General features: G+C 32.9%; 1 protein-coding gene and 1 long non-coding RNA gene across 10 annotated transcripts in view; one reads left to right on the top strand and one right to left on the bottom strand.

The window, feature by feature from the left end:
* LOC101217112 (isomultiflorenol synthase) overlaps positions 1-25,116 on the top strand; it is a 30,826-nt gene continuing 5,710 nt past the window's right edge. The window contains exons 1-17 of one of the 5 annotated variants that reach the window (XM_031881578.1): positions 1-268; positions 1,895-1,984; positions 4,672-4,805; positions 5,635-5,910; positions 6,164-6,352; positions 7,075-7,159; positions 7,306-7,472; positions 7,562-7,753; positions 7,899-8,132; positions 8,894-9,016; positions 9,110-9,265; positions 10,042-10,088; positions 10,208-10,351; positions 10,797-10,974; positions 12,826-12,906; positions 13,369-13,452; positions 13,553-13,917. In XM_031881578.1, coding sequence (XP_031737438.1) covers positions 5,725-5,910; positions 6,164-6,352; positions 7,075-7,159; positions 7,306-7,472; positions 7,562-7,753; positions 7,899-8,132; positions 8,894-9,016; positions 9,110-9,265; positions 10,042-10,088; positions 10,208-10,351; positions 10,797-10,974; positions 12,826-12,906; positions 13,369-13,452; positions 13,553-13,678 — 1,992 coding nt within the window. In that variant the 5' untranslated portion in view covers positions 1-268; positions 1,895-1,984; positions 4,672-4,805; positions 5,635-5,724 and the 3' untranslated portion in view covers positions 13,679-13,917. Of the gene's footprint in view, positions 354-1,894; positions 1,985-4,280; positions 4,806-5,634; positions 5,911-6,163; positions 6,353-7,074; positions 7,160-7,305; positions 7,473-7,561; positions 7,754-7,898; positions 8,133-8,893; positions 9,017-9,109; positions 9,266-10,041; positions 10,089-10,207; positions 10,352-10,796; positions 10,975-12,825; positions 12,907-13,368; positions 13,453-13,552; positions 23,997-24,374; positions 24,460-24,598; positions 24,766-24,878; positions 25,071-25,116 lie in introns of those variants that run through there. The other 4 variants (XM_031881577.1, XM_011650492.2, XM_031881576.1 and 1 more) reach the window with 4 other exon arrangements.
* On the bottom strand, positions 19,301-23,331 carry LOC105434548. Of its 5 annotated transcripts, none has more exons than XR_004214770.1 (5): positions 23,175-23,280; positions 22,888-22,986; positions 20,820-21,958; positions 20,611-20,727; positions 19,301-20,514 (listed from the first exon to the last, which is right to left on the bottom strand). It is a non-coding gene; the product is annotated as an uncharacterized LOC105434548 (long non-coding RNA). The 5 variants fall into 5 exon arrangements; XR_004214771.1 differs by having other exon boundaries at positions 22,888-22,963; positions 23,175-23,277; XR_004214773.1 differs by lacking the exon at positions 22,888-22,986 and having other exon boundaries at positions 20,598-20,727; positions 23,175-23,331.

Below are 25,116 nucleotides of genomic sequence, written 5' to 3'. Positions count from 1 at the left end.
TAAATATGGCAAAGTCCACTATCTCTCCCATCACACCAACTACGTTGTCAAGTCCTCTATCGCGTCAAACAAATCGATAAGTTGTTCGATCTTTGCATTTTCGTCGTCTCCTTCTCCATCCGCCTCAAGTGAGCCGGTCGAGACAAGCCTTTCCCTTCCAGCCACTCTTCTCGTACGTGCAACTTCATCATTGTTCGAGTCATGCATCTCTCCTCTTCGTGAGCCAAGTCCCTTCACCCGAGCCATTTTCAAGTCGCCTCCCTTGTATGTGAGTCGATTGCCTTTCTCCTAGCCGAGTCGCATCCCTTCTCCAAGTCAAGTTGCATATTTGGTATCTTTTTAGCCATTTGGGGGTGAGTTTTGATGGTTTTGGATATACCTATCAATTTTTATTTCTTTTGGACTAACTAAATTAGAGGAATTAAAATTTTCCAATGAGTTGATTTTGGAGTCAATAATCAACGGTTAACTTTATTGTTTTAGTTATTGAGTTCCCTTCCTGTTTAGGACCTATCTATTGGAAAACTTTGGCTGAGGAAAGATTTTTTTTTTTTTAAAAGGATACATGGGTCAGTAGGTGCACCTGGATATCTCCACTACGTGGACACCCCCTTAGCACCATCATCATTCCCGCTTCATTAATATTAAGAAAGAAGTACAGGAAGCAAGGAAAGATAAAAGGAAAGAGCTATAGAAAAGCTCAACAAACCCAAGAGTTATACAAAAGCATGAATGTTTAAAGCTATAGTAGTAGCGTTGTACTTAGAGAAGAGTTTAGATCTACTACTCCAATGTCCCGTGAGAGATTTAATGTCTTCCCATAATTCAGTCTATGTTCAGGCTTTGTTGCTGAATATTTGATTGTTTCTCTCCAGCCAAATGGACCAAAGGGAAAAGTGGCAATCGTGTTGAACAAGATGGATCCTTTTTTGTTTTTTTTGGTTGATGTGGCGTATGTGTTCACAAAAATCAGCTATGCTTGTGTTGTCGTGTTCCCAATTTAGTAAATTTTCAATTTTTTTCCAAATGAAAATGGCTGCGTCGCAAGTGGTAAATATATGGTCTATAATTTCTAAATGAGTTTTACAAAGAACACACCAGTTTGGATTTAAGCACCACTGTGGAAGCCTTTTTTGGAGCTTTTCTATCGTTTTGATACAACCATGGAGGAGGGACCATATGAAGAATTTGCATTTTTTGGTCATACTCGATTTCCACTGTGAGGAAAGATTTATTAAGCTAATCTCTCATTAAGAGATTCTAGTACTACTGGACCTTCAAAAATTAAATTAAGCGTTTGCATGTGTTTTTTCATTATGTATTGATGTAGCTAAAATGCATAACATGATTGATATGAATGACTGAGATGTTATGACCGATATGTTATGACTAATATGATTGATATAAGGACATTATGATTGATATTCATGTCATGTTATGATGTTTATGATATATGCTATATGTTATGGATGAGTGTTTTGTTAATTAACTTTGTCTATTAAGGTTATACTCATATGGGTGTCCCTCGGGATCACCACCTTTTTATAACCGATGTGAGTTTGACATGACCACTAGCCTGTCATGACCATATGTCTTTTTTTATGACCGATGTGAGTTCGATGGAACTACTAGTCTGTCATGTTAAGTTTTATGAGTGGTCAAACGGGATCACTTACAACCCGTTTCTCTTAAGTGTTTCCTTCGGATTCATAGAGATCAACTCAGATGTGTCCCTATGGAATCACTGAATAGCATGTGTTCGGGAGCATGATAGTTTTGGGGTACTTTCTTACGAAGCCCTAATGGAAAGTTAACAGACACCTAGCAGAACTAATAGTGGGTCCCTTATTAAGTATATGTTTATACTCATTTTTTTCTATGTTTAACATTTCAGGCAAAATAAAGATAGAGAAAAAGTTGGCAACCAACAGAAAGGATTTGTGACATGTCATATGGGGACACAGCTTTGCTTCAGCTTTTCATGGTTTGTTTTAAGTATTTTGAACTTAAATATTTTCATTTATTTGTTTTTATTATTTTTAATATTTGTAAAACTCGTTGCAACATGTTTTTCATGGTGCTTTTAATGAAAATTTAGTTTTCCTCTTTTCAAGAAATTGTCAACATTGTTATTTATTTTCAGGTAATAACCTCAACTTTAGTATAAATAGTTTGGTCGTTACAAAAATAAATTTTACCTATTAATTATCTGGGTGTTCCACTAGGAGGCAAACCTTCGTTATAAAAATTCGGGGATAATATTTCTGAAAAGATACACAAACAGATGAGCAATTGGAAATATTCTTATATATCTAAAGGTGGCAAAATTACTCTCATCAACCTTCCCACCTACATCAACTTTCGGTCTTCAAAGCTGCTCCTATTGCTACTTACAAGACCATTGAAAGACACTGGCATAATTTAACTCTTTGGAAAAATCCCAATTAGAAGAGACATCTCATGAGGTGGTCTGTCATCACTACTTCTCCAAAAGAAAAAGGGGGCTTGGGTTAACAGATTGGTCGATACCAATTTGGAGGTTCTATTCTGAACAAAATCCTCTCTGGAAAAGGATGATCTTAGCTGAATACAACCAATCCTTCATTGGAAAAATTCCCACCTATGAAAAATATAGTAGCTCGAAAGCCCCATGGAAATCATAAAAGGATGGATTGGTTCCTTGTTCACGTGAGATGGAAAATCAACAATGGTGAAAATCTCTCATTTTGGAAAAGTGCATAGAATGAAAAAAGCTCTCTCTCCATATACAGACCAAGATTGTTCCCGCTTTCAAAAGTTCAAAATAGATCAGTCAAAGACGCTTGGAACCAAAACACATCAGAATGGGACTTTCAGCCTCGGAGACCACTTCGAAACTTTGAATCCCAACAATGGGACGATTTAAAATCCTACTTTTCACTACTCCTTGTGACAATAGATCAGGCCCTAATACTCCGATATGGCATTTAAAAAATGATGGCAAATTTAGCATTGTTTCTGTGAAAAAAAACTATACATTGCCAGGAACTAAATGGATGAGACATCTGTCAAAACCCAAATTTTTTTAGCAATCTCTGGAAATCAAACATCCCCAAAAATGCAGGTTCTTAATTTATCTTGACCCTTATACATAGATGCATCAAATAATGCTCATCTGAATCCAAACTGGTGCATTCTATAAAACACACTATGAAGATATTGACCACATCTTCATTTCTTGCTATGCTACTCAGAAATTTTGGACTAAATCGGAGAACCTATTGAGCTGGAAAAATTATGATCATCAGAACATTGCTTCCCTCTATAATGAACTCTGCTCCATCAACCAAAAGAATCGAAGTGGCATCATCAAATTCAATACTATTTCACCGGTCCTTTAGTCCATTGGCTGGAAAGAAATAACTGAATCTTCAAAGACAAGAAATAATTGATTATTGATCTGACATTTGTGGGCTCACGGGATAGTGGACTAGCAGATCTATCATCTTCGCCAAGTACGGTTCAAGCTTAATTGCTTTATATCTTCGTGCAAGTTTAACTTTTCTCATTGGAGCTTATCTCTAGCCTCTTTTTATTTTCTCCTTTGTTTCGATGTACTTGTTTTCTTATCATTAATGAAGTGAAGTTGATGGGGTGCGTCACCTAGTGAGAAACATATTTTAAAAAATGTAATATATGAGAACAAACATCATTCAAAACTGATTATAGCAATTTTGTTCATAATCGGCTCAACCGAACGCTCAAAATGCGGTTAAGATTTCTACCTAATCACTTCTAATGTTCTAAAAGATAATCTTAAATACGGTCTAAACAAAGGATCAAATTACATAAGTTCATAGTTTAATTTCATACAACATACTAACTTGTTGTTTTAAAGAAGTGAAGAAATAAAATTGGAAAATTAGCCATGAACTGATTAAACAAATTATCAAACAAAAATTAATTACTTTTCCACCGACATAATATCACTCCAAATATATTGTGGACTTCAAGCCTTTATGAGTACACAGTACTTGACCACTTGAGTAAATATGGTGTTGTTATGCATTTTGCCAACTTGGGTAGGTGAGGCAGTGAATGCCAAGCTTTCCACGAGTCGTCAAATTGTTCAGCCACGGCTTCACCTTTCAGAAACTTCCATCTTTTAACATTTTGGTTGGAAGGTGGAATAATTCCCAATCAATAGATTGGGTCCAGCTGAAATAAGTGATATAAATTCTACGTAGTTATCTGATTTTCTGTATTTCCATTATCCAAGAAAATTTTCCTACATAAATGGTGACCTGACCATTCCATTAAATATAGGAAAATGAGAGCATTTCTCCTCAAATCAAGCAATTGTAAACTCTGTTTCAATCTTTTATATTATTGTAAATAGGTGGAAGTGGGCATGTATATATATTTGAGTCGGGAGATGGCAAACTAAACATATGAGAAACTTTGCACAATAGCAAGAAAATGAATATTGATTATGTATAAACTTCATGGCCATTATTACATTGCTTTGTTGTTTCTCCCCTTCCGTACCTGCGAGTTCTAGTCCTTTTGTTTGAACTTTTCTAGTCCTTTTGTTTAAGGTTTTCTTTGCAAATCTAAGATCGATCATGTGGAGACTTAAGATAGGTGAGGGTGGAAATGATCCTTACATCTATTCCATGAACAACTTTGTAGGAAGACAAATATGGGAATTTGATCCAAATGCAGGAACTCCCGAAGAGCAAGCGGAAATCGAACACTTACGCCAACGTTTTACAAAAAATCATCTCAAAGGTTTTCCTAGTGGTGACTTGCTTTGGCGCCTCCAGGTAACATCATTTTCAAGTTTTTAAGAATGAGAATAGGTACATTTAACTTTTATGGTTTCAAATTGATCATTTTTTAAAAAAACAAAAACAACACGGAGTCAGACACATTTTCACTAGGTGGACACCTCCTTAGAATTTCCATCTTCATATATAATATCGCCAGAAAATGAAAAATACATTTCTTTGTAAAAAGAATCTAAATCTAACGAATTCACGTAGTCTGTTTAAGACAATTTTACTCGTTTTAATGAATTTCATTGGTAATTTTCTCTCGTAATAAAACAAATTAAGTAGCACTTCGTCCACAAAATCTGACCAATACTATACTTTGAAAAAATAAACCAAACTGGAAAGAAAAAATTAAAAAATAAATAAATGTTTTATGAGAGAAAATGATTGTGAAAAAGTTATTAAAAGCAATTTAAAGAAGAAACTTATTTATCTTCTTCGAAAAGATGGTTATTTTCGAAAAGACATATTAATTCATGAAATCATGCAACTGTATGACCATTTATTACATCAATACATCATTTTCAAGATTATTTTAAATATAACAAAACATATTTAATGAAATAATAAAAATATTTTCTCTCATTCATTCTTACTTACCTCTTACTCTCCATCCCGTCTTCAAAACTTATATCTGTAATATATATATATATATATATATATATATATATATATATATATATATATATAGTTCGTTACGCAAGAAAAGGAATACATATCGATTACTGGCTCACTTTGATATTTTTAAGTTATTATATTACAAATTGTTATATGAAGTTGAATGGAAAAACAATAATTAATTTAAATGATATGGGTGCAGTTTCTTAGAGAGAAAAAGTTCAAACAAAGTATACCACAGGTGAAAGTTGAAGATGGAGAAGAAATAAGTTATGATAAGGCATCAAATGCAATGAGAAGAGGAGCATATTTCCTAGCAGCCATACAAGCAAGTGATGGACATTGGCCAAGTGAATCATCAGGCCCTCTATTTTACCTGTGCCCTATGCTAATTTGCATGTACATTATGGGTACAATGGACACAATATTGAGTCCTGAGCACAAGAAAGAAATGTTGCGTTATGTTTATAACCATCAAGTAAATCATATTCTCTTATCATTAAAATTTATAAATTTCAAAGTATATAGTGGTAGAATGTAAAACACTACAAAAAAAAAAAAAAAAAGTTTACTTTGCCAAATTGAATTTAGCTTCACTACCATAAAACATGCATTTTTTTAGAGGTTCAGATTCTCATAGCCACATATATTTCACTAAAAAAACCATGTAGGTAGAGGGACATAGAGTAAATGACTGATTAATGTAAAATTATACTAATAATACTTTGCAGAATGAAGATGGCGGATGGGGGTTGCATGTAGGTGGTCACAGTAACATGTTCTGCACTACCTTCAATTACATCTCTTTACGTTTACTTGGGGAAGGACCTGAGGTTGAGCAACTTTCCAGATCCAGAAATTGGATACGACAACGCGGTGGTGTCACCTCCATACCTTCTTGGGGAAAGACATGGCTCTCGGTATAAATATCAATTTCATCTCCATATTATCAATTTTGAAATTTCAATACCTATTTTTATAAAGTCTAATATTAGTTATAGTACTACGGTACATTCTATTTCATTGATATACCAAATAGGATATACATCAGTTGACATATATATACCAAAATATGAAAGTACACCTGCTCATACACAAATAAATAGAGGGCTTGCAAAAATAGCTAAAAAGATTAAAAGAATATAGTCATTAGGTTTTCTAAATTATAAAAATAAAAAATTTAAAAGTCGATAGCATTCTCATTTGCAAAAGAAGAAATGTCATGAACTACATTTTTCTAAATGTTTTTGTCATGCAATTTCTTCAAATAAATTGTAAAAATAAGAAAATGGGCAAATGAGATAATTCTTTTTGTTATATTTGCAATTTTAGAAAATTATTGCTATATTTGTAAATTCTTTAATATTTTTTGTTATTTATTACAATTTAGATATATTGAAAGTACATGAACAACAAAAATTGGATATTTGAGAATTTTTAGAAAATGATCATACTTTAAAGTTAGTAGATGAACCAGAACATATGTTTCAAATTATAGAGACTAAAATTGATGATTTAAAGGTATACAAAAATGAAAATGAAAATCTTGACCTATTTTTCACTTTTTTTTAATTGACTCTACCTCTTATTATATTACGAAGTGTTCAACTTATGTACATATTTTGACCTGAATAATGAAAAGATATTAAACGTGTTCGATTGGTCTGGAAGCAACCCCATGCCTCCTGAATATTGGATGTTACCCACTTGGCTCCCCATCCACCCATGTAAGTTCAACTTTTAACTGTATCCCTAAACTAAAATTTATTATATTCATCATATTATATACATTTATACACAAGCTTTTATATATGAACGTAAGTACATACATATATCAAACCTTTAATTTTGATTGATCACTTGATGCATACAGCAAACATGATGTGTTACACTCGAATCACCTACATGCCCATGTCTTATTTGTATGGCAAAAGGTTTCAAGCACCGCTAACGTCTTTTGTTCTACAATTAAGAGACGAACTTCACACACAACCTTACCATCAAATTAATTGGAAGAAAGCTCGTCACATGTGTGCTGTGGTACGATGCTAGACATCCTTCTCTCTATATATTTAACTTAGCTAGGCCACACCCAATTATATTATATGTGTGTATGATTAATATTGCAGGAAGATATGTACTTTCCACATCCCTTTGTCCAAGACTTGCTTTGGGACACTCTTTATTTACTTAGTGAACCACTCATGACTCGATGGCCTTTTAACAAATTGATTCGTCAAAAAGCCTTGAATGAAACTATGAGACATATTCATTATGAGGATGAAAATAGTCGCTACATTACCATTGGCTGCGTCGAAAAGGTTGCATCTCAACTCTTAGCTCATCACCAGTTACTCACTCTATATTTATATTTTTATTAACACGCATGATCACTTTTGAACTAGAACTATCTTGGTACACGTATAGATCCCTCGATTTATAGTATCTTGTATCTTTAACATTTAGCCACTATGCATGCTTGCTTGCTGGATTGAAGATCCAAATAGTGAATGTGTGAAGAAGCATTTAGCCAGACTTCCTGACTATTTCTGGATGGCTGAAGATGGTATGAAAATACAAAGTTTTGGTAGTCAATCATGGGATGCTGCTCTGGCCATGGGAGCTCTACTTTCTTGTAATATCACACATGAAATTGAGACTGCCCTCAACAATGGCCATCAATTCATCAAGAACTCTCAGGTGATTAAATATATGCTAATTAATTTTTGTAAATAATTCAGACAGTACTTTTTAGACTATTTAAGAAAAAAAAATGTTTTCCAAAAGTATATTTGTGCATTTTAATATTTTAATTTTTGTTCGGAAGAAACTCTCTAATTACATTTTCGAGATATTATTTTAAATAATAAAAATTTTAAAAATATTTATAATGCAGTAAAGAACCAAATTCTATTTTGGTTGCTAAACTTCTCAAAATATTTATAATTATAAAGTATAGTTAAATATCACAATCTATCTTCTTGGTCATTTGTCGTGATTTTTATCACCACTAGTTTCGAACAATCCCTAATTAACAATCAGTGACCAAAGACTGGTGAGCCATCGTGGAAGTAGTCCTTGGTCTTTTTGGTCGCGGAAAGTAGTTATCAATGGCATTGGGTGGCTGGCGACAGAGTGTAGTGGTCGCCATGGTCTGAGTGAAAGTAGAAAGATTTAGAAGGCCGGGTAGTCTCATCATGTGAGGATATTTTACTAAGAAATGTTGAGAGAGGGATTCACAACTTTTTTACAAAAATCACTAAAAAGACTTTTTTTCTTCTCAGATACATTTTCTAAACACTCATTTTGAATAATTTTTTATATATTATGAAATTTTTGGAGGGTGGTCTCAAGGTAGTACCTTCTTTCTAAAAATTAAACACATGAAAAATCAATTCAAACACACGACTCAAATTGTGCCTTGCTCTGACTTATAAGTTATATGTTGGGTGAAATTGTAGGTTAGAAACAATCCTTCAGGTGACTATAAAAGTATGTTCCGTCATACGTCTAAAGGATCTTGGACCTTTTCAGACTGTGATCATGGATGGCAACTTTCTGATTGCACTGCTGAGAACTTAAAGGTGTGGCTTCAAATTTCATTTAATTCATTACTTTTCACATTAATGGCTAGGACTATTAACAATAGTTAATGAAAACTTGTAAAATGTTTCTAGTGTTGCCTACTTCTCTCCTTGCTACCACCTGGAATCGTTGGCGAAAAAATGGAACCTGAACGTTTCTACGATGCTGTTAATGTCATCCTAAGCCTGCAAAGCAAAAATGGGGGTCTACCACCCTGGGAACCAGCATCAAGTTACTACTGGATGGAGGTATATGAAAAAGGAAAATATATTTAGATGCATCGATCTCGAGAGCGAACACCCATTTCTTTTATAGTTCATAGTCCAACAATAGTTTGACACCTTAAAAAACTTTCCCTTTTTCTTTTTATTTTAACATTTGCATTTAAAAATGGTAACAAATGTTGTTTTAACCTTTTCCTCATCCTTTAATATTATAGCATATATTGTTAAAATAAGCAACCCTAACTAAGCCTAGAAGTTTTCTTGAACTGTATCTACAAGATGTCCAAAATGTATAGATATCATAAGTACTTTAGAATTAGGAAGTATGTAGAATCTAAATAAATAAATAACTCAAAATTAAAATCTAGAAATATCATAACATTTAAATTCTAGAGAATTCCTTTAGGTAATTAATGAAATGCTCACAGAAATATATAAGAAAGTCTAGAACAATCTTTTTCACTTGGGCTCAAAAGATCTCTCACCTATAAATAGGAATGCCTCTATTTATACATCAATAGAAAAGCTAAAGATAAAGTTATACAAACTGAAGAAAAAAGGTGTGAGCAAGTAATAAGAAAAAAAAAAGGTCCTCTTTCAAAAAGTGTTCACAGTGGAGAGATTGGGGTATAATCGATGAATGGATCAACCTAGTCAAAATATTTAGAAAAAATTTAAGTGTACCCAATGATCTCTCGTTACTGTTTTTTTATTTTTTTAAAAAAACAAAAGTGTATGTAAACTTTCTTCCACATATATATTGTCTATCTCTAAACTCATCCTACCTTCTGCTTAATTAGTGGCTGAATCCAGTGGAATTTCTTGAAGATCTAATCATCGAGCACGAGTATGCTTTTTCATTAATTAATTCTCATTCTTCTAAATCAAATTATACTGTTCTGAATTGTATTTGGTTAAACGTAATTAAGTTGATTAATATTCTTAATTTATGAATATTATTTTCAGACATGTGGAGTGCACCTCATCTGCATTACAAGCCATACTTTTATTTAGGAAACAATACCCATCACATAGGACGAAAGAGATCAATAGCTTTATCAACAAGGCTATTCAATTTATTCTGGACATACAATTGCCTGATGGTTCTTGGTAACCCTATTTATTAATACACATATTGCGTATTGAGATTTTTGTACAAATTATTACCCCCAAGTTTCACTTCAAAATCTCGTTTGACTCTCATTTTAGAAACAATGAAGAACATCCTAATTGTCAAGCCTAGCATGTGAAAATATTATTGTATTAGATTAGCTTATCACAAGTACAAAACAAGAGTGTGTGTGAATGTGAGATCAGGGAGTGATGAAAGCAAAAAAGTTATACAACTCTTGGTGTTAGGCGATGATGAGGGCACTATCTAGTTATGTAGATGTGCCTTCTTATCCCACTGCCCTTTTATGATTTGTTAAAACAAAGTTACAGAGTTGTGTTTTCAAAATCTAGGCCAAAAGAAATTTCCAACATGAAATTAGAGTCATCCGTCCAAAAATCTTATAGAAAGAAAAAATTTCAAGCATTGTGTGTGAATACATAGGTATGGAAATTGGGGGATTTGCTATACATATGGAACGTGGTTTGCACTTAAGGCATTGTCAATGGCGGGGAAGACTTATGAAAATTGTGAAGCACTTCGCAAAGGAGCTCATTTTCTAATTAACATACAAAATTCAGAAGGAGGGTTTGGAGAGAGCTACTTGTCATGTGGAACGAAGGTAACAAAACAACATGCATCTTTATATTTGGTTAAATTACAAAAAAAAAAAAAAATGCCCCTCCACTTTTAAAAGTTTCAAAAATGTCTTTTAACATTTAAAAAATGGTTCAAAAATACTATTTATTCTAATAGAAAAATCGTTAAAGTTTTGTTTTAAAAATACGTGAACTATTGAAAAATTTTATAAATACTCTTGAGCTTAAAAGAAGCTCAAAAATACTTTCATTAATTCGAAATTTTACACCAATATTTCCACCAACAAAAAATTTTAAGTTAAAACCATAATTTTAAATTTATTTCACTATTAACACAGTGACAGATCACGTATGCAACCACCCTCAATAGTTATTGTTGTAATTAACATACAACTAATTGTCAAATAAAAAATGTATTTGATTATTAACAAAGGGTGATAGTCTGATGGATCTATCAACGTGATAACTTTTTTATTTTACTAATTATTGTTTTAGTGTGTTTTAAGGAGAATTTTTATTTTAAAATTTTATGAGATTTTGTTGAATTTTATATTTTAACCAAGGTTTTAAGTATCGATGTTGATGAGTATATCAAAATGGGCATTTTTAAAAACAACAAAATAAATTAAAATATTTACAAGTTATAGCAAATTTTTTAATTCTATTGCTAATAGTCTTCTATCACCTATCACTGATAGAATTTACTATAGGTTATAAATATTTTGTAAAATTTGCTATTTTTAAAAATTCTCCTATAACAAAATCTTAATTTTATAGGAATTTCAATTCCGACGAATATTTATGAAAAAATATAAAAACAAAAGGTTTAAAAATTAAAATTAAGTCACTAAATAATATATATTGAAAAATTCTCATGGACGAAAAAAAATTGAAACTATTTACAAAATCATTCCAACTAAAAGTTAAATAAGTTATGAAAATTTTTATAGATTTTGCTAAATAGTTTTAATTTTTTTCTATATTTAAAAATGCCTCATAAATATTTTATTATTTTTAAATAAGTAAACATTTATATTATTTAGATTATATTTTATTATTTTTAAATAAGTAAACATTTCTATTATTTAGATTATTGGCATTTTGTTGTTCAATTCTTGCGATTGGTGTAGTTTTCTACAATATAACTAAAATATTGATTCACTCTTTCTATCGATATCAAACCCATGAAATGTGAAAATATCTATAGAAATATTGACATATCGATATAAATTTAAACTATAGTTTTAACTTAAATTTTTTGATTTTATCTTTTATGGTAAGAAATTTGGTGTAAACATTGGATTGATGAAAGTATTTTTAACTTTTTTTTTTTTAGTTTAAGGGTATTTATGAAACTTTTGAAAAGTGTATAAGTATTTTTTAAACAAAACTTTAAGATTTAAAACTAACGGTTAAGATATTTTTTAAACATTTACAAAAGTTCAAGAGCATTTTTTAAACTTTTGAAAGTTTAAAGGCATTTTTTAGGCACACCACCAAGTTGGGAGACATTTTTTACCATTTAGCCTTTGTTTGTTAATTTACTCCCTACCCTAATTGTAGAGGCACATAATATAAGTTATGGGGAACATTGTTATTTGTTTCAAAACAAAATCTTTTAAAATTTTGAATAAAAATTGAGACTTGGAATAATCTGCCATTAATCTAAAATATATCTCTCCTTTATAGGTCACTGTAAAACCTCAGTTCTAGATTCTAGTTTTTATTAAAATGTCTGAAAGATTTCTTCGCAATTTGAAAGGTTTATTCAAACAACATTTTATATAATATATATATATAATTTAACCAATTATAAATTATTGCATCAGTTATATATTGATTGGATTATTAATACTATTGGATGCACCATATAGCGATACATACAGTTGGAAGGGAAAAGATCAAATTTGGTGCAGACGGCATGGGGTTTGATGGGTTTGATATGTGCTGGACAGGCAAGTTCCTTTTCACTTATAACTTAAAACATATTGCTTTTTATCCTTTAAAATCAATAATTTTAATGTTTAACTTTTTACCCCTTTTGAATGTAGTTTTCATATAATCAAATTTTATGTATTTATTTCCTTCTTCAAGGATATCTTAAGCAAATTTCTCTAAATTTTAAATTTTCACGTTTTCAATAGAAGTTATTTAATTAATTAGGGAAAGCAATCTTAACAGATTTTCTATGGAAAACTCCCATCCTATTCTCTGCAAAGTAAAAACAAACAATTTTACAGAGATAAAGATTGAAACGGGAAGTGGAGAGCTCAGATGGGAAACAAATCCCCAATAATCCACCCTTCCCCTCGAGCATCTACCTCTATTTTATAATCGTCTTGAAAAAGAATTATTTATTTTAATTATTTCAAAATCATTTGCTTTAGAATAACACTAATTAATTACTTAATTAACAGGCAAATATAGACCCCAATCCGATTCATCGTGCTGCCAAGCTTTTGATCAATTCTCAAACTGAAGATGGTGATTTTCCACAAGAGGTGATGAGTTCGATTTTTTCTTTCTTTCTTTTTTGTTTCCTTCTAAAACATATATTCCTAACCAATATAATTAACAACTTCTAATTGTTTACATGTGCAGGAAATTACTGGAGTATTCTTCAAAAATTGCACACTAAACTATGGAGCATATAGAGAAGTCTTTCCAGTGATGGCATTGGGAGAATACTGCAACAAGATTTCCCTGCCTTCTAAGAAAAAACAATGAAGTTAAGACTTGAATTAATTAAACCTATAAACTATATATATTAATAAATATGCAGACTTGGACTCAAAAAGAAAAAAAAAATGGAGACTTTATACTTTTATTATGAAAATGTCATAAAGTTCAGATGCATGTGTTCTGGAGCTTCTCTCGATAAGAACATCAAACTCTCAAGAATTGGGCTAACCATCTTTATTTTATATGGCAAGAGAATTAAGATCTATGTGGCTGGGATTTTTTTATCTTCGCGTATATGGTATCTCAAAAGAAATTGCATAACTTAAAATTAAACATGCTTTAAATAAATAAGTTATATGTGAATTGATTGAGTGAGAGTTGGAAAAAGTTAATTTAGCATGAGTTTTCATATTTATTAAGTGTAGGTATTAAATTGTTGTATTTAATTTGTGGTATGAGTTATGTTAGTGAAAATCCTATAAATAGGATTGAAATGTTGTAATCTAAATTATCCAAGTGTGAGTAGAATGCACATAAAAAGTTAGAGTCTTCCAATAAAATTTGTTTTTCTTCTTAAATATTATATTTGGTAATTATCTATTTGGGGTGTTCATCATAAGCTTCCAACAAAATGGTATTAGAGATTGAGTTCGGAGTACAAAAAAAATTGTTTTTTTGCAAATGGGAAACAACAATTTAGTTTCCTTCCAAGTAACCGACTTACGAAAGAAAATTATAGCAGCTGGTGTATTCGAGTGAAAGCTCTACTTGGTTCATAAGATGTGTGAGACATTGTTAATAATAGTTATGAAGAACCAGAAAGTGATATGGCTTTGAGTCAAAGCTCAACCAAAATTAGAGGAATACCTCTGAATTTCGTTCATCTGCTATAATTCGGGAGCAGTCTTGGTACAGCGTGCTTGGTGTGGTTCCAATTTTCAAACTGGACCGTGGTCCAACTCCTGTTTTTGCAAAGAAGCTTTGCCTGACTTCTATCCTCAAAGAAAATTAAAGCTTTTTCAGCATGAAAAGGATTAAAGAGAAAATCGTGTCACATTGGTCTTTTAGTTTTTCCATTATTTTTCTCTAATCGGCATGAAAATATCTCCTTGTTTTTACACATTAGTTTTACTCCAGTGAAAAAATAGTCTTTTTTTTCCTTTTGATTCTGCCTTGTATGGCTTGGATGAGTTCAAAAGAACTTCCTTGTGTAAGAACCTTAGCATAAGATTGTATCGTCTCGGCCGGCTATCGAAATCAGATGAAGTGTTGGAGTTGTATAGTCTAGCGTTCTTTATAACCTGGTTAATTGGTTGATACTTTCCTTTTCTTGGTTGTTTCCTTTCTACTAGACAACATTTCAACAAATTTGGTCCATCCATTTCTGTATGTACCTTCAGGAATTAGAATGTAGCATCTTCGACTTCTGTCATCAACACGGAAAATCTCTGCTAGGTACCCTTTTCTGTTGTAACTCTTCTGGACCCACAGACAATATTCCTCCAAATCTCTTTTTAACAAAGAATCTAGTCGTTCTTGGTGTCTAAGAGGGTTTTGAAGGTGGACTGAAGCCATTCTGGTGATTCTTGTGTGATATGGCTATTGAAAAAGATTTATAAGGCCCCATCTCTATGATAAGTATCTTCAGTTCTCTGGGTCTATTGTCCACAAATATCACGAAATCCTTCTTCTCAATGGAGCATAAACGGGGAAGTTGATGCAAGAAAGCCATTGATCTGTGTTGAAAGGGAAGTACAAGAAGAAACAATAAAAGTAAATGGTAGATGGAAGTACCTTAATAGGATTGAAGTTCAAAGATCAATCTGAGATGAATCAAAGAATTTTTGGAATTAATGCAGTTGCTTGAAGTAATTATGAGTTCAGGGGAAGCTCACCAGTTGTCCATTAGTGTTGCCCGTTCCCTGGTCAGCTGGTGATGAAGTGTGGGCGGCAGAGTGAATTCTAGAGAGAGGGACTCTCGTTTTTCAAAAAATAAAATCCTTCCTTTTGACAACAAATATTAGAAGAGCAGTTGTTCAACGTCAAAAAATGTTAGAAAAGTCGTGAGTTTTTTCTACATTAAAATGGTCTAATAAGAAAGTCATAGGCTATAAAAAGAGTTTGTCTTTGGTTTTTCAATTGTCTCCGTTGGAAACATTTTTAAATTTTATTGTGCTAACTCTAATTAAATTGCTTTTGTATTCTCTAGTTAGAGAGAGTGGAAAAAATGTATAAATGGTCAAAAGTTCTGAGAGAGTATTACGTGCAATCGATGTCAGAAGTGAAAATTATTTTGTGATTGTAGCAATTTTTCACATACTATCTCTTTCTTTTTATGGTTTTTCTCCATGTAAATTAGTGTGTTTTCAATTTTTATTGTTTTCACATAATATCTCTTTATCATTTTCAAATATATATATATAGCAAAACGAATCAAGTTATTTATAAATATAGCAACATTTTACTGACCATCAACTATAAATGTCAACATGAAACTTTCGTGAGCTATTACTTATAGATAGTAAAATTTTGCTATACTTTTCAACAATTTTCTTATTTTTTTTCTATTTTTAAGATATGTTATGACATATCAAACTAAATTTTAAAAAAATAATAATCACTCTTCTCTCTCTTACCGTCCTCTCTTCTGTCTGCCGTCTTCCAAATTTAATTATATCTACGAACTTATATCTCAAGAAAACGATACAATGAACTATACTCACTTGATTTCTTCAATTTTTAAGTTATTGGATTACAAATTCCTAAGTAGTTGACTGGAAAAAAATAATTAATTTAAATTATATGGGTGCAGTTTCTTTGAGAGAAATTTCAGACAAAATATTCCACAAGTGAAAATCGAAGATGGAGAAGAAATAAGTGATGGCATTGGAAGAATATAGCAACAAGATTTCCCTGCCTTCTAAGAAAAAACAATAAAGTTGAATTTGAATTAATTAACCCTACAAACATTATATCAATCACTTGGACTCAAAAAGAAAAAACAAATGAAGACTTGAATACTTTTACGAAAATGAGAGGAAGTTCAGATGATGTATATCATAAATGTCGATGGGAAGATTTGTTTCCAGACTTACAATATTTGCTTCCAACCGTGCAAGTCACTGATGCTTATTATCTTTGAGTATATATCATAAAAGAAATGACATAACTTAACCAGTTGTACACGCATTGCATTCTTTCGTCGTTAAATATGCTCTTGAATGGTAACGGCAATAAATCCTTGCAGCACAAGATGAGAGTGTTAATTTTCTAACACCCACAACTTATGTTCTGTTCTAATTGAGGGGGAGGGAGGTGAGTTTGTGGCGGCAATGGGAGGAAATTCATAGATGGCATAAAACATATATAAGAAGTTCTCGAAATGGAAAAGAATTTTACATAAATCTGAAATCTATTAGATTTTTGTTGTAGAAAAACTTCATAAAAAAAAAAATGAAAATAAAGTTTGAATCTTTAAGGAAATCCGTATACTCAAAATAAATCAAAAAAATTCATAACATAATTGTATCTAGAGTAATTCACTTTGAAGCAACTATTCCCCGGACACACATCCTACACACCTCTTGATTTAAGAAAGACCTAAAGTTAGAGATTTATCAATCGATAATGTTGCTCAGTACCCAACCAAAGGGCTACTGTGGTACCAATAAAAAAGGCGGCTGTCACTGAGATGAGAAAAGGAGGCCGGAAGTGAATGCTTATATGGGCTTGTGTGGGTTATGGCAGTGGTGTGTTGGTGGTGGTGGCGGCAGAAGGGGAGGATTAAAGTGGTTTCGTTGTATCAAGGAGGAGGAGATTGAGGAGGCTTTGCTGGATGTGGAGTGTACGATGTTGATGAGGTCAGAGATTTGGACGGAGTTGGTGGTGAGGTTGCCAACAGCATACTGTCTGAGACAGTCATGAAGAGACAATGCGGGAGTAGATGGTGGTGGAATACCATATGCAGGTGGAGAGTGGAGCACCATATAGTTAAGGAGAGGGTGGCAAGAGAGATGCAATCGGAAATTGTGGAATCAAACGGTTATGGAGGTGACTACTGTGGTGGCAACGAAAAACTTGGTGGGGTTTCCGATGAGATGAGGCGTAGTTGTGGAATCTATTCAGAGTTAGACAATTGTTACATTGGTGGCTATGACGAACTATTGGATGAAGAATTTGAAGCTGGGATATTCATGTCTTAAAGGAAAGGAAGAATTTGAAGTTGGGATATTCATGTGTTAGAGGAAGTGAGAAGATGAACAAATGTGGATTTGTTGATATCACTTCGTAAATCTAATAGGATTGATGAGGTGAAGAATAAAATAATAATAATTTTATTAAATGTTTATTTTGTTTTTATTAATAAAAATTAGTAAAGTTTTGTTGAGACATTAAAACCTTGAAGGCATTAGACGAGGCATTGAGATTGTATAAACACGTTTAGAGGTGAGGTGTTAAGGGGCTAGGTGCTCTGATCGCTTAACGCATCGATCGTTGAAGCATTACGCTTTAACATGACATTGAAACATTATGTTTTTAGCATGATCATTGAGGCGTTACAGATCCGCAGGCATTAATGCTCTTATGACTAAGGTGGTATGAAGCCTATATATTATATATAGTCCATCTTCTCGTATCATTTTGAATCATCAAAAAACTTATCTCTTACAAAATTCTCTCTATGAGAGTTCGATATTTCAATCGATTTTGATGCAACTTCGGTCAATTATTAGGTTGTTTTACCCTGAGACAACGTTGCAATATTAAGAGTTATTTATAATTGAGAAAAGCCACGAAACGTCCTAAAGAAAGCATGTTCCACAACTCAACCTTCATCTTACAAGATTCTATCTTGTAGCTAAGCATACTATTTAGGTGTTCCGTCCAAGTGACCATCAATCTAGGCATTTTATCTAGGTGACCAATCTAGGCATTCTATATATGTATCGATCTTCTAGAGAACTATCATCCAGGTGATTAATTCAACAAGCGACCAAGTTACAAGTGTTTCTGTTCGAGGCGTTCAAAAGCTCAATACCAGTTTCAACACAAATTCCTACTTCCACTATTATTTCCAAATTTGATAGATCAATCACATCCTAAAATATTTTCAAAATACCATAATAAACAAGGTTTAAATCTCATTCCATTCCCTAAATTTAAATTTTGTTATATTTTGATATCTACCAAAATGTTTTTTTCAAAAATTATTGGCGTGGCCACTATTTTAGATCGAATGGGCATTTATGTGGTCGACATGATTCCAAATAAGCAGGCATGGTTTATTTTAGTTAGATCTATGTAGTTTAACACTAGAGACTATTTGCTTTCCAAGATTACAATAATCTAACTGATATTGAAACATAGTGTCCTGTGCCCATCTCAATCTACCAAATTGAACTCAAACTCGAACCAAAAACCATTCAAATAAACGTTCTTGTGTTTTTCATTGAACATGAAAAGGATAGTCATTGACTAGAAAGTCCCTGTTCACGGTTCTAATTATTCTTAATCTAAAAAATGTGAGTAAACTCGTAATGGAGACTGCATTCTCAAATTGCAACCAGTGCCCATCATCACGCAATCTTCTTTAAAAGATCAAGGACTAAATCCAACATCCTAAACAAAATTTGTTCAAAGTTTAAAGATCAAAATAAGATAAAAATATAATTTAAACAATGTACTGTATAAGAAGCATGCAAACCTGCCTAACTTTACAAAACTACCTAGAGTTACAAAAAGTGAAATCGTTAAAAACAATTGTGCTACATAAATAACGTCCTCCATATTCACATTATTCTTGACCTACTCGAGATTTTTCATCAACAATTTGCAATCATCCTCAAATTCTACATCGCGTCAAAAACAAGTGCAGCAATGATTAAGAACCCCAGTTTGATAGAGCAATCTTGCAAGTAATTAAGCACTCGCCAACAAAATCCAATACAACAGCCAAAACCCTACTTCCCCCATCGTCACATTATCACTACTAAAAAGGTAAGATGGAATTCCAACTGCACAATGAGGGTCTGAGACTCAAAATTTCATACGCAGTCGAAGTTCTATTGCTATATGGAATTCTGGACAAAAAATGGAAATCAAAGTTAGCGATAAGAGAACGATGGACCAGCGAATGAGTACAGCGATGAAACCGGCATTGTATCTTTTTCCACATCTTTGTAGTGCACTTGATTGTAATGCGATAGAGAACCAGCAGCATGTCTCATGGGTTCAGTATCAGCTAAATAACTTCTTGAATAAGTTGGAGGGGCTGCTTCCTCCCTCCTTGATGAAAGCAGATATGGATCAATAGAAGAAAGGCCATAACGACTGTAAATTGAATCATAAGCATTGTGTTCTGTACCACTAGCAGATATTGGTCTTCGAGGTGATATTTGATGTCTAGAATCAATACTGTAAACTGGATAATCTTTCCCATTAAAGTATACTTGATCCGAATGGACTATTTCTCTCTGTGCGTGTGTCGAGACATCATCCCTGTATCTAGGCTCTAGATGTTTCAGTGGATAGTCCCTATCATGATCCCTGCGGTATGTTTCTAAAGAAGATCGAGATACAGGGTCTAAATTTCTTCTCTCTGCCCGGAGCCCATATGTTCGATAGTCCCTTTCGCTTAGGTATAAATCACGAGGAACCTCCTCTCTACGTCTAGGTGCCTCTTCTCTCTGTCGATCCCTTCCATGAGATGACAAATGGTATTTTTTCCTGGCATCATCCTTGGACTTAGAGTTCCTAATCCGAATGTCTTTAGCTTTCCCATAAACATTTCTATCCCTAATTGGTACCTCCACATGGGACAAGACAGGAGCAGCACTCGAATGGAGTGCAACTGGTCGGAAAAGATCTGAGAGCTTCCTAACCTGAAAAAATGAAATCCTAGAATGTCACCACAGGAAAAAGAGAATCAAGAGTGCTAATGAAAACCCAAGCTAGCAGAAGAAACCTGACACATCCACCTGTTTAACAGTGAGCTCGGCTTTGAACTTGTGCTTCTCATAATAGTTCTCTTGGATAGCCTCCTTGAAAACATTCTCAGGTAGTGGAAAACAATCCTTGTAAATATTGAACCGCACCTGAAATTTTAATTTTCGAATTGAGACAATGTCCTTGGCAGATGAAAAGAATAGCTTCTGGAGTAGTTTATAATAACTAACAAAACTTGAACCTGAGCAGGGAAAGCCCCATTAAAAGCCTTTGGCTCAAGTTTCATGCCACCGGTAGAGGATGCTTTATAAATCCCATACAGAAGCTTGAGATCAAAATCGTAGAGAAAGAGCTTCAAGCCAGGCTTAATTGCCAAGACAACATCCATTTTGCCAGCAGAAACACCCATTACGTTGTAGTGAAAACAATCTGGCTTCGTTTTTGCACTGCACATGAAAATCAGTCCACCAAGATTTTCTTTATTTTTATCTTCCCTTCGACTCCTTTGCTCTCTAACCTTTTCTTTCTTTTTCTGATTCTTTATGCTTTTACTTGAAGAACCAGCCTTCTCTATGATCTTCCCTTCCTTGACGCTATTTTTAGACTCAGAATTTTGCTTTTTACTAGCAGAAGTCTCTTCTCCCTTTTCTATATGCTCCTCTTTTGATACACTTTTCTTAACATTTTCCTTTTGGTTAGGCTCCTCAGTATCTTCTACCTTTTTTTCACTTACTTCCCCATTCTCCTGCAACGAACTCTTACTATTCTCCACTTTCTTTCTGACTTGCACCTTAGGACTATTCTGAAGCTTATTAGTCTTCTTTTGACTACTGGCTGGAGATTTCTTTACAATTTTCCTTTTCACCTTTAAAACTTCATTATTACTCTTCTTCTTTGACTCTGGATTGGAACTTTCAGTGGGGTTCTGAGTCAAAGGACTTTCTTCCACTTCTTGAGCTACAGGAACCTCTTTTTCCTTTTTTCATCTTCCTGTTCAACCTGTGCTTCTTTTTTTTTCAACACACTGTTAGCTGGGGATTTCTTTATAATTTTCTTTTTTACTTTCAGAACTTTTACAATTCTCTTTTTACGCAACCCTTCTTTGACGGACTTTTGAGCAGACTTCCCAGCTTCAGTGGCGCTCCCAACTTCAGTTACAGCTTCTTTCATGTCATCTACTTGTTCTGTAGGGGAGCCTTCTTTCATTTTGCTATCTTCTTGAACTGCCGAAGATACTGCTTCTTTCTCTTTGCCTTCATGTTCAGTCGAGAACTCTTCTACATTCCCCTCCATTTTTTCTACATCAGACATACGTACTTCCTTCTCCTCACATTCAGGAAAAGCAGAATCTGCTTCCATATTTGAATCTTGTTTCATGATCTACTCACATATAAATAATGAGAAAGTCAATATTGCAGCAAAGCATATTCCTTTCTGAACCTTTTTTTATTTATCCGTGAGTGTCAAGGCCAGCTTACACGCATCTCAACTATCTCACAAGGAAAACCATGACAATTTCTAAACCTCTTTCATCACAGGAAGTATAGGAGTGATGCAAAAATCAAATGAATGGTCTTCAATACATTGAATGGTGATTATTATGTTTATGTATAAGTACATCTACACATAGATTTATTTGTTATTTAAATACAGTGTGTGCCTCAAAAATAAAAAAATAAAAATTCAATTTAAAAAACAAAAAAAAAAAACTGCACTACACAGCCCTAGAGGACTATTGCATACTAGTGAGCCTCGAGCTTTCTTTTGCTTATTCTTTTCTTTGTTTTTGTTTTTCTTTTAACCAGTGCACTTCAAGCTTACTAAAAACCTACACATTTATGATAAGTTAAATAAAGATTTGCAAGGAAAGGAGGACTTTTTTTTAACTAAAAACCTACACAATCACCGTTCCCAAACATTGATTGCAAAATAACGCGTATTTGGAAAATTATGGAATCAAAAGTCCTTGTAGCAAAAAAAAAATTACAAAGAGGTTACTTCAAGTGCTTAAAGAATTGTTTTTTGGAGAAGAGTGTTAATAGAAGGACTAACGAGACTAGCATTTGTCTGGATTCCAAAAGAAAGAATGCATGTCATGTTGAGCCTTTTTTCCATCTTCATAAAACTTCAGTGAATATCATCTTGATGTAAAGATCGAAAAAAATAATTTTGTTCGCCATTGATGTTTCCCACTCGAGTTCTACACTACAAGCTTATCGAGCAATCATATAAATATAAAAATTACAACAAAAAAAAAAGAAGCAAAGGACCCCAATTGCTAAAATGAAGAATAGAGGGGGGAAAAAAACCTAATGCACCAAACTCCAACCCAATAGACCTCAAGCTTACGATCAACTATAGCTCGTTCTAATCCAAATACGAAGCCTAACATGACCAATTACAAAGCCCTGTATTATGAAGCAGAAATTACAAGCAAAAGAGAAAATTCAAACCAAACATAAATTTCGAATTTACGGCAACAAAAAACACAAGACATTAGGCACTTTCGGCTCCATTTCGTCTCTCAGTCTCTCTCGAAAACCTAAAAAAGTTCAACAATAAGTTATAGAAAGAGATAGAAGAAGATGGAGAGTACCTGAGGAGACGACGAAACTTGAGAGCGATCTGAGAACAGAACCGAAAGTCTGGAAACGATGAACAATCTAGAAAGATAGGGCTTTCGCGTTCCCTTGATTGTTTGTTTCCTTATTTATTTATTTAAATAAATATGTCCGACAAGATTAAGGAAAATTGACAAAAATGACCCTCCTCTTTTTTTTTAGAAAAATGAACCTTTTTACAAAAAAAAAAAAACGTTTTTTTTATTTAGAAAATGATGGAAGTAAAAGAGAACGAAGAGAAGAGGAAATCCGAATAGAAACTAAACGAAGAGAAACGAACGAAGAACAAGCAAAGTGAAACGAAGAGGAGAAACGGAGGAAAGACTATACAAAAAAAACTTTCACTCTGTCAAAGTGAATTTAGCTCATAAAACATGTATTATTGACTTTCTCATTCTCTATTGTACTGAAAGAAAGCAGAAAAACTCACTTCTAGCATGTCATATATATAGATTTTTTTTGGAGGTTCAGGTTCTCAACACCCTATCTTTTTCAAAAACACCATATATGTTTCACTATAAAAAAAAAAAAAAAAAAAAACCACGTAGGTAGAGAGACATAGAGTACATAATTGATTAATGTAAAGTTATACTAATAATACTTTGCAGAATGAAGATGGCGGATGGGGGTTGCATGTAGGTGGTCACAGTAACATGTTCTGCACTACCTTCAATTACATCTCTTTACGTTTACTTGGGGAAGGACCTGAGGTTGAGCAACTTTTCAGATCCAGAAATTGGATACGACACCGTGGTGGTGTCACCTCGATACCTTCCTGGGGAAAGACATGGCTCTCGGTATAAATATCAATTTCATCTCATATTGTAAATTTTTTTATTTTAATACCTATTTTTTTAAAGTTTAATATTAATTATATATATAGTACTACAGGTACATTCAACAGTAGACATATATATACCAATATGTAAAAGTACTATACATAAATATCAATCTCATCTTCATATATTGATATTTTTTTTGCAATTTTAGAAAATGATTGCTATATTTGTAAATACTTTTGTGTTTGAAATGATAGTGACAAAAGAACCATTTAAATGTATACAACCATTAAAATGAAAATTTTGACCTATTTTTCACTTTTTAATTGACTCCATCTCTTATTATATTATGAAGTGTTCAACCTAAGGACATATTTTAACTTGAATAATGTAAAGATATTAAACGTGTTCGATTGGTCTGGAAGCAACCCCATGCCTCCTGAATATTGGATGTTACCCACTTGGCTCCCCATTCACCCATGTAAGTTCAACTTTCAACTATATCCAAAAATAAAATAAAATATTATATTCATCATATTATATATATTTATACTCAAGTTTTCATATATATATATATATATGAAACGTTCGACTTTTGATTGATTACTTGATGCATACAGTAAACATGATGTGTTACACTCGAATCACCTATATGCCCATGTCTTATTTGTATGGCAAAAGGTTTCAAGCACCTCTAACCTCTTTTATTTTACAACTAAGAGATGAACTTCACACTCAACCTTATTGTCAAATTAATTGGAAGAAAGCTCGTCACATGTGTGCTATGGTAAGATATGATATATCTTCCTTCTATATATATTTAACTTAGCCAACGCCATACCAAATCGTATAATATAATATATTATGTATGTATTTATAACTAATATTATATTTTTGCAGGAAGATCTGTACTTTCCACATCCCTTTGTTCAAGACTTGCTTTGGGACACTCTTTATTTACTTACTGAACCACTCCTGACTCGATGGCCTTTTAACAAATTGATTCGTCAAAAAGCCTTGAATGAAACTATGAGACATATTCATTATGAGGATGAAAATAGTCGCTACATTACCATTGGCTGCGTCGAAAAGGTTACATCTCAACTCTTAGCTCATCGACAGTATCTCTCTATATATT

The sequence above is a fragment of the Cucumis sativus genome, chromosome 2 (genome assembly GCF_000004075.3).
Source record: "Cucumis sativus cultivar 9930 chromosome 2, Cucumber_9930_V3, whole genome shotgun sequence".
In the NCBI taxonomy this organism is placed as follows: Eukaryota; Viridiplantae; Streptophyta; class Magnoliopsida; order Cucurbitales; family Cucurbitaceae; genus Cucumis; species Cucumis sativus.
Note: the sequence above shows the minus strand (reverse complement) of the source record. Positions and strands in the feature narration are given on the sequence as shown.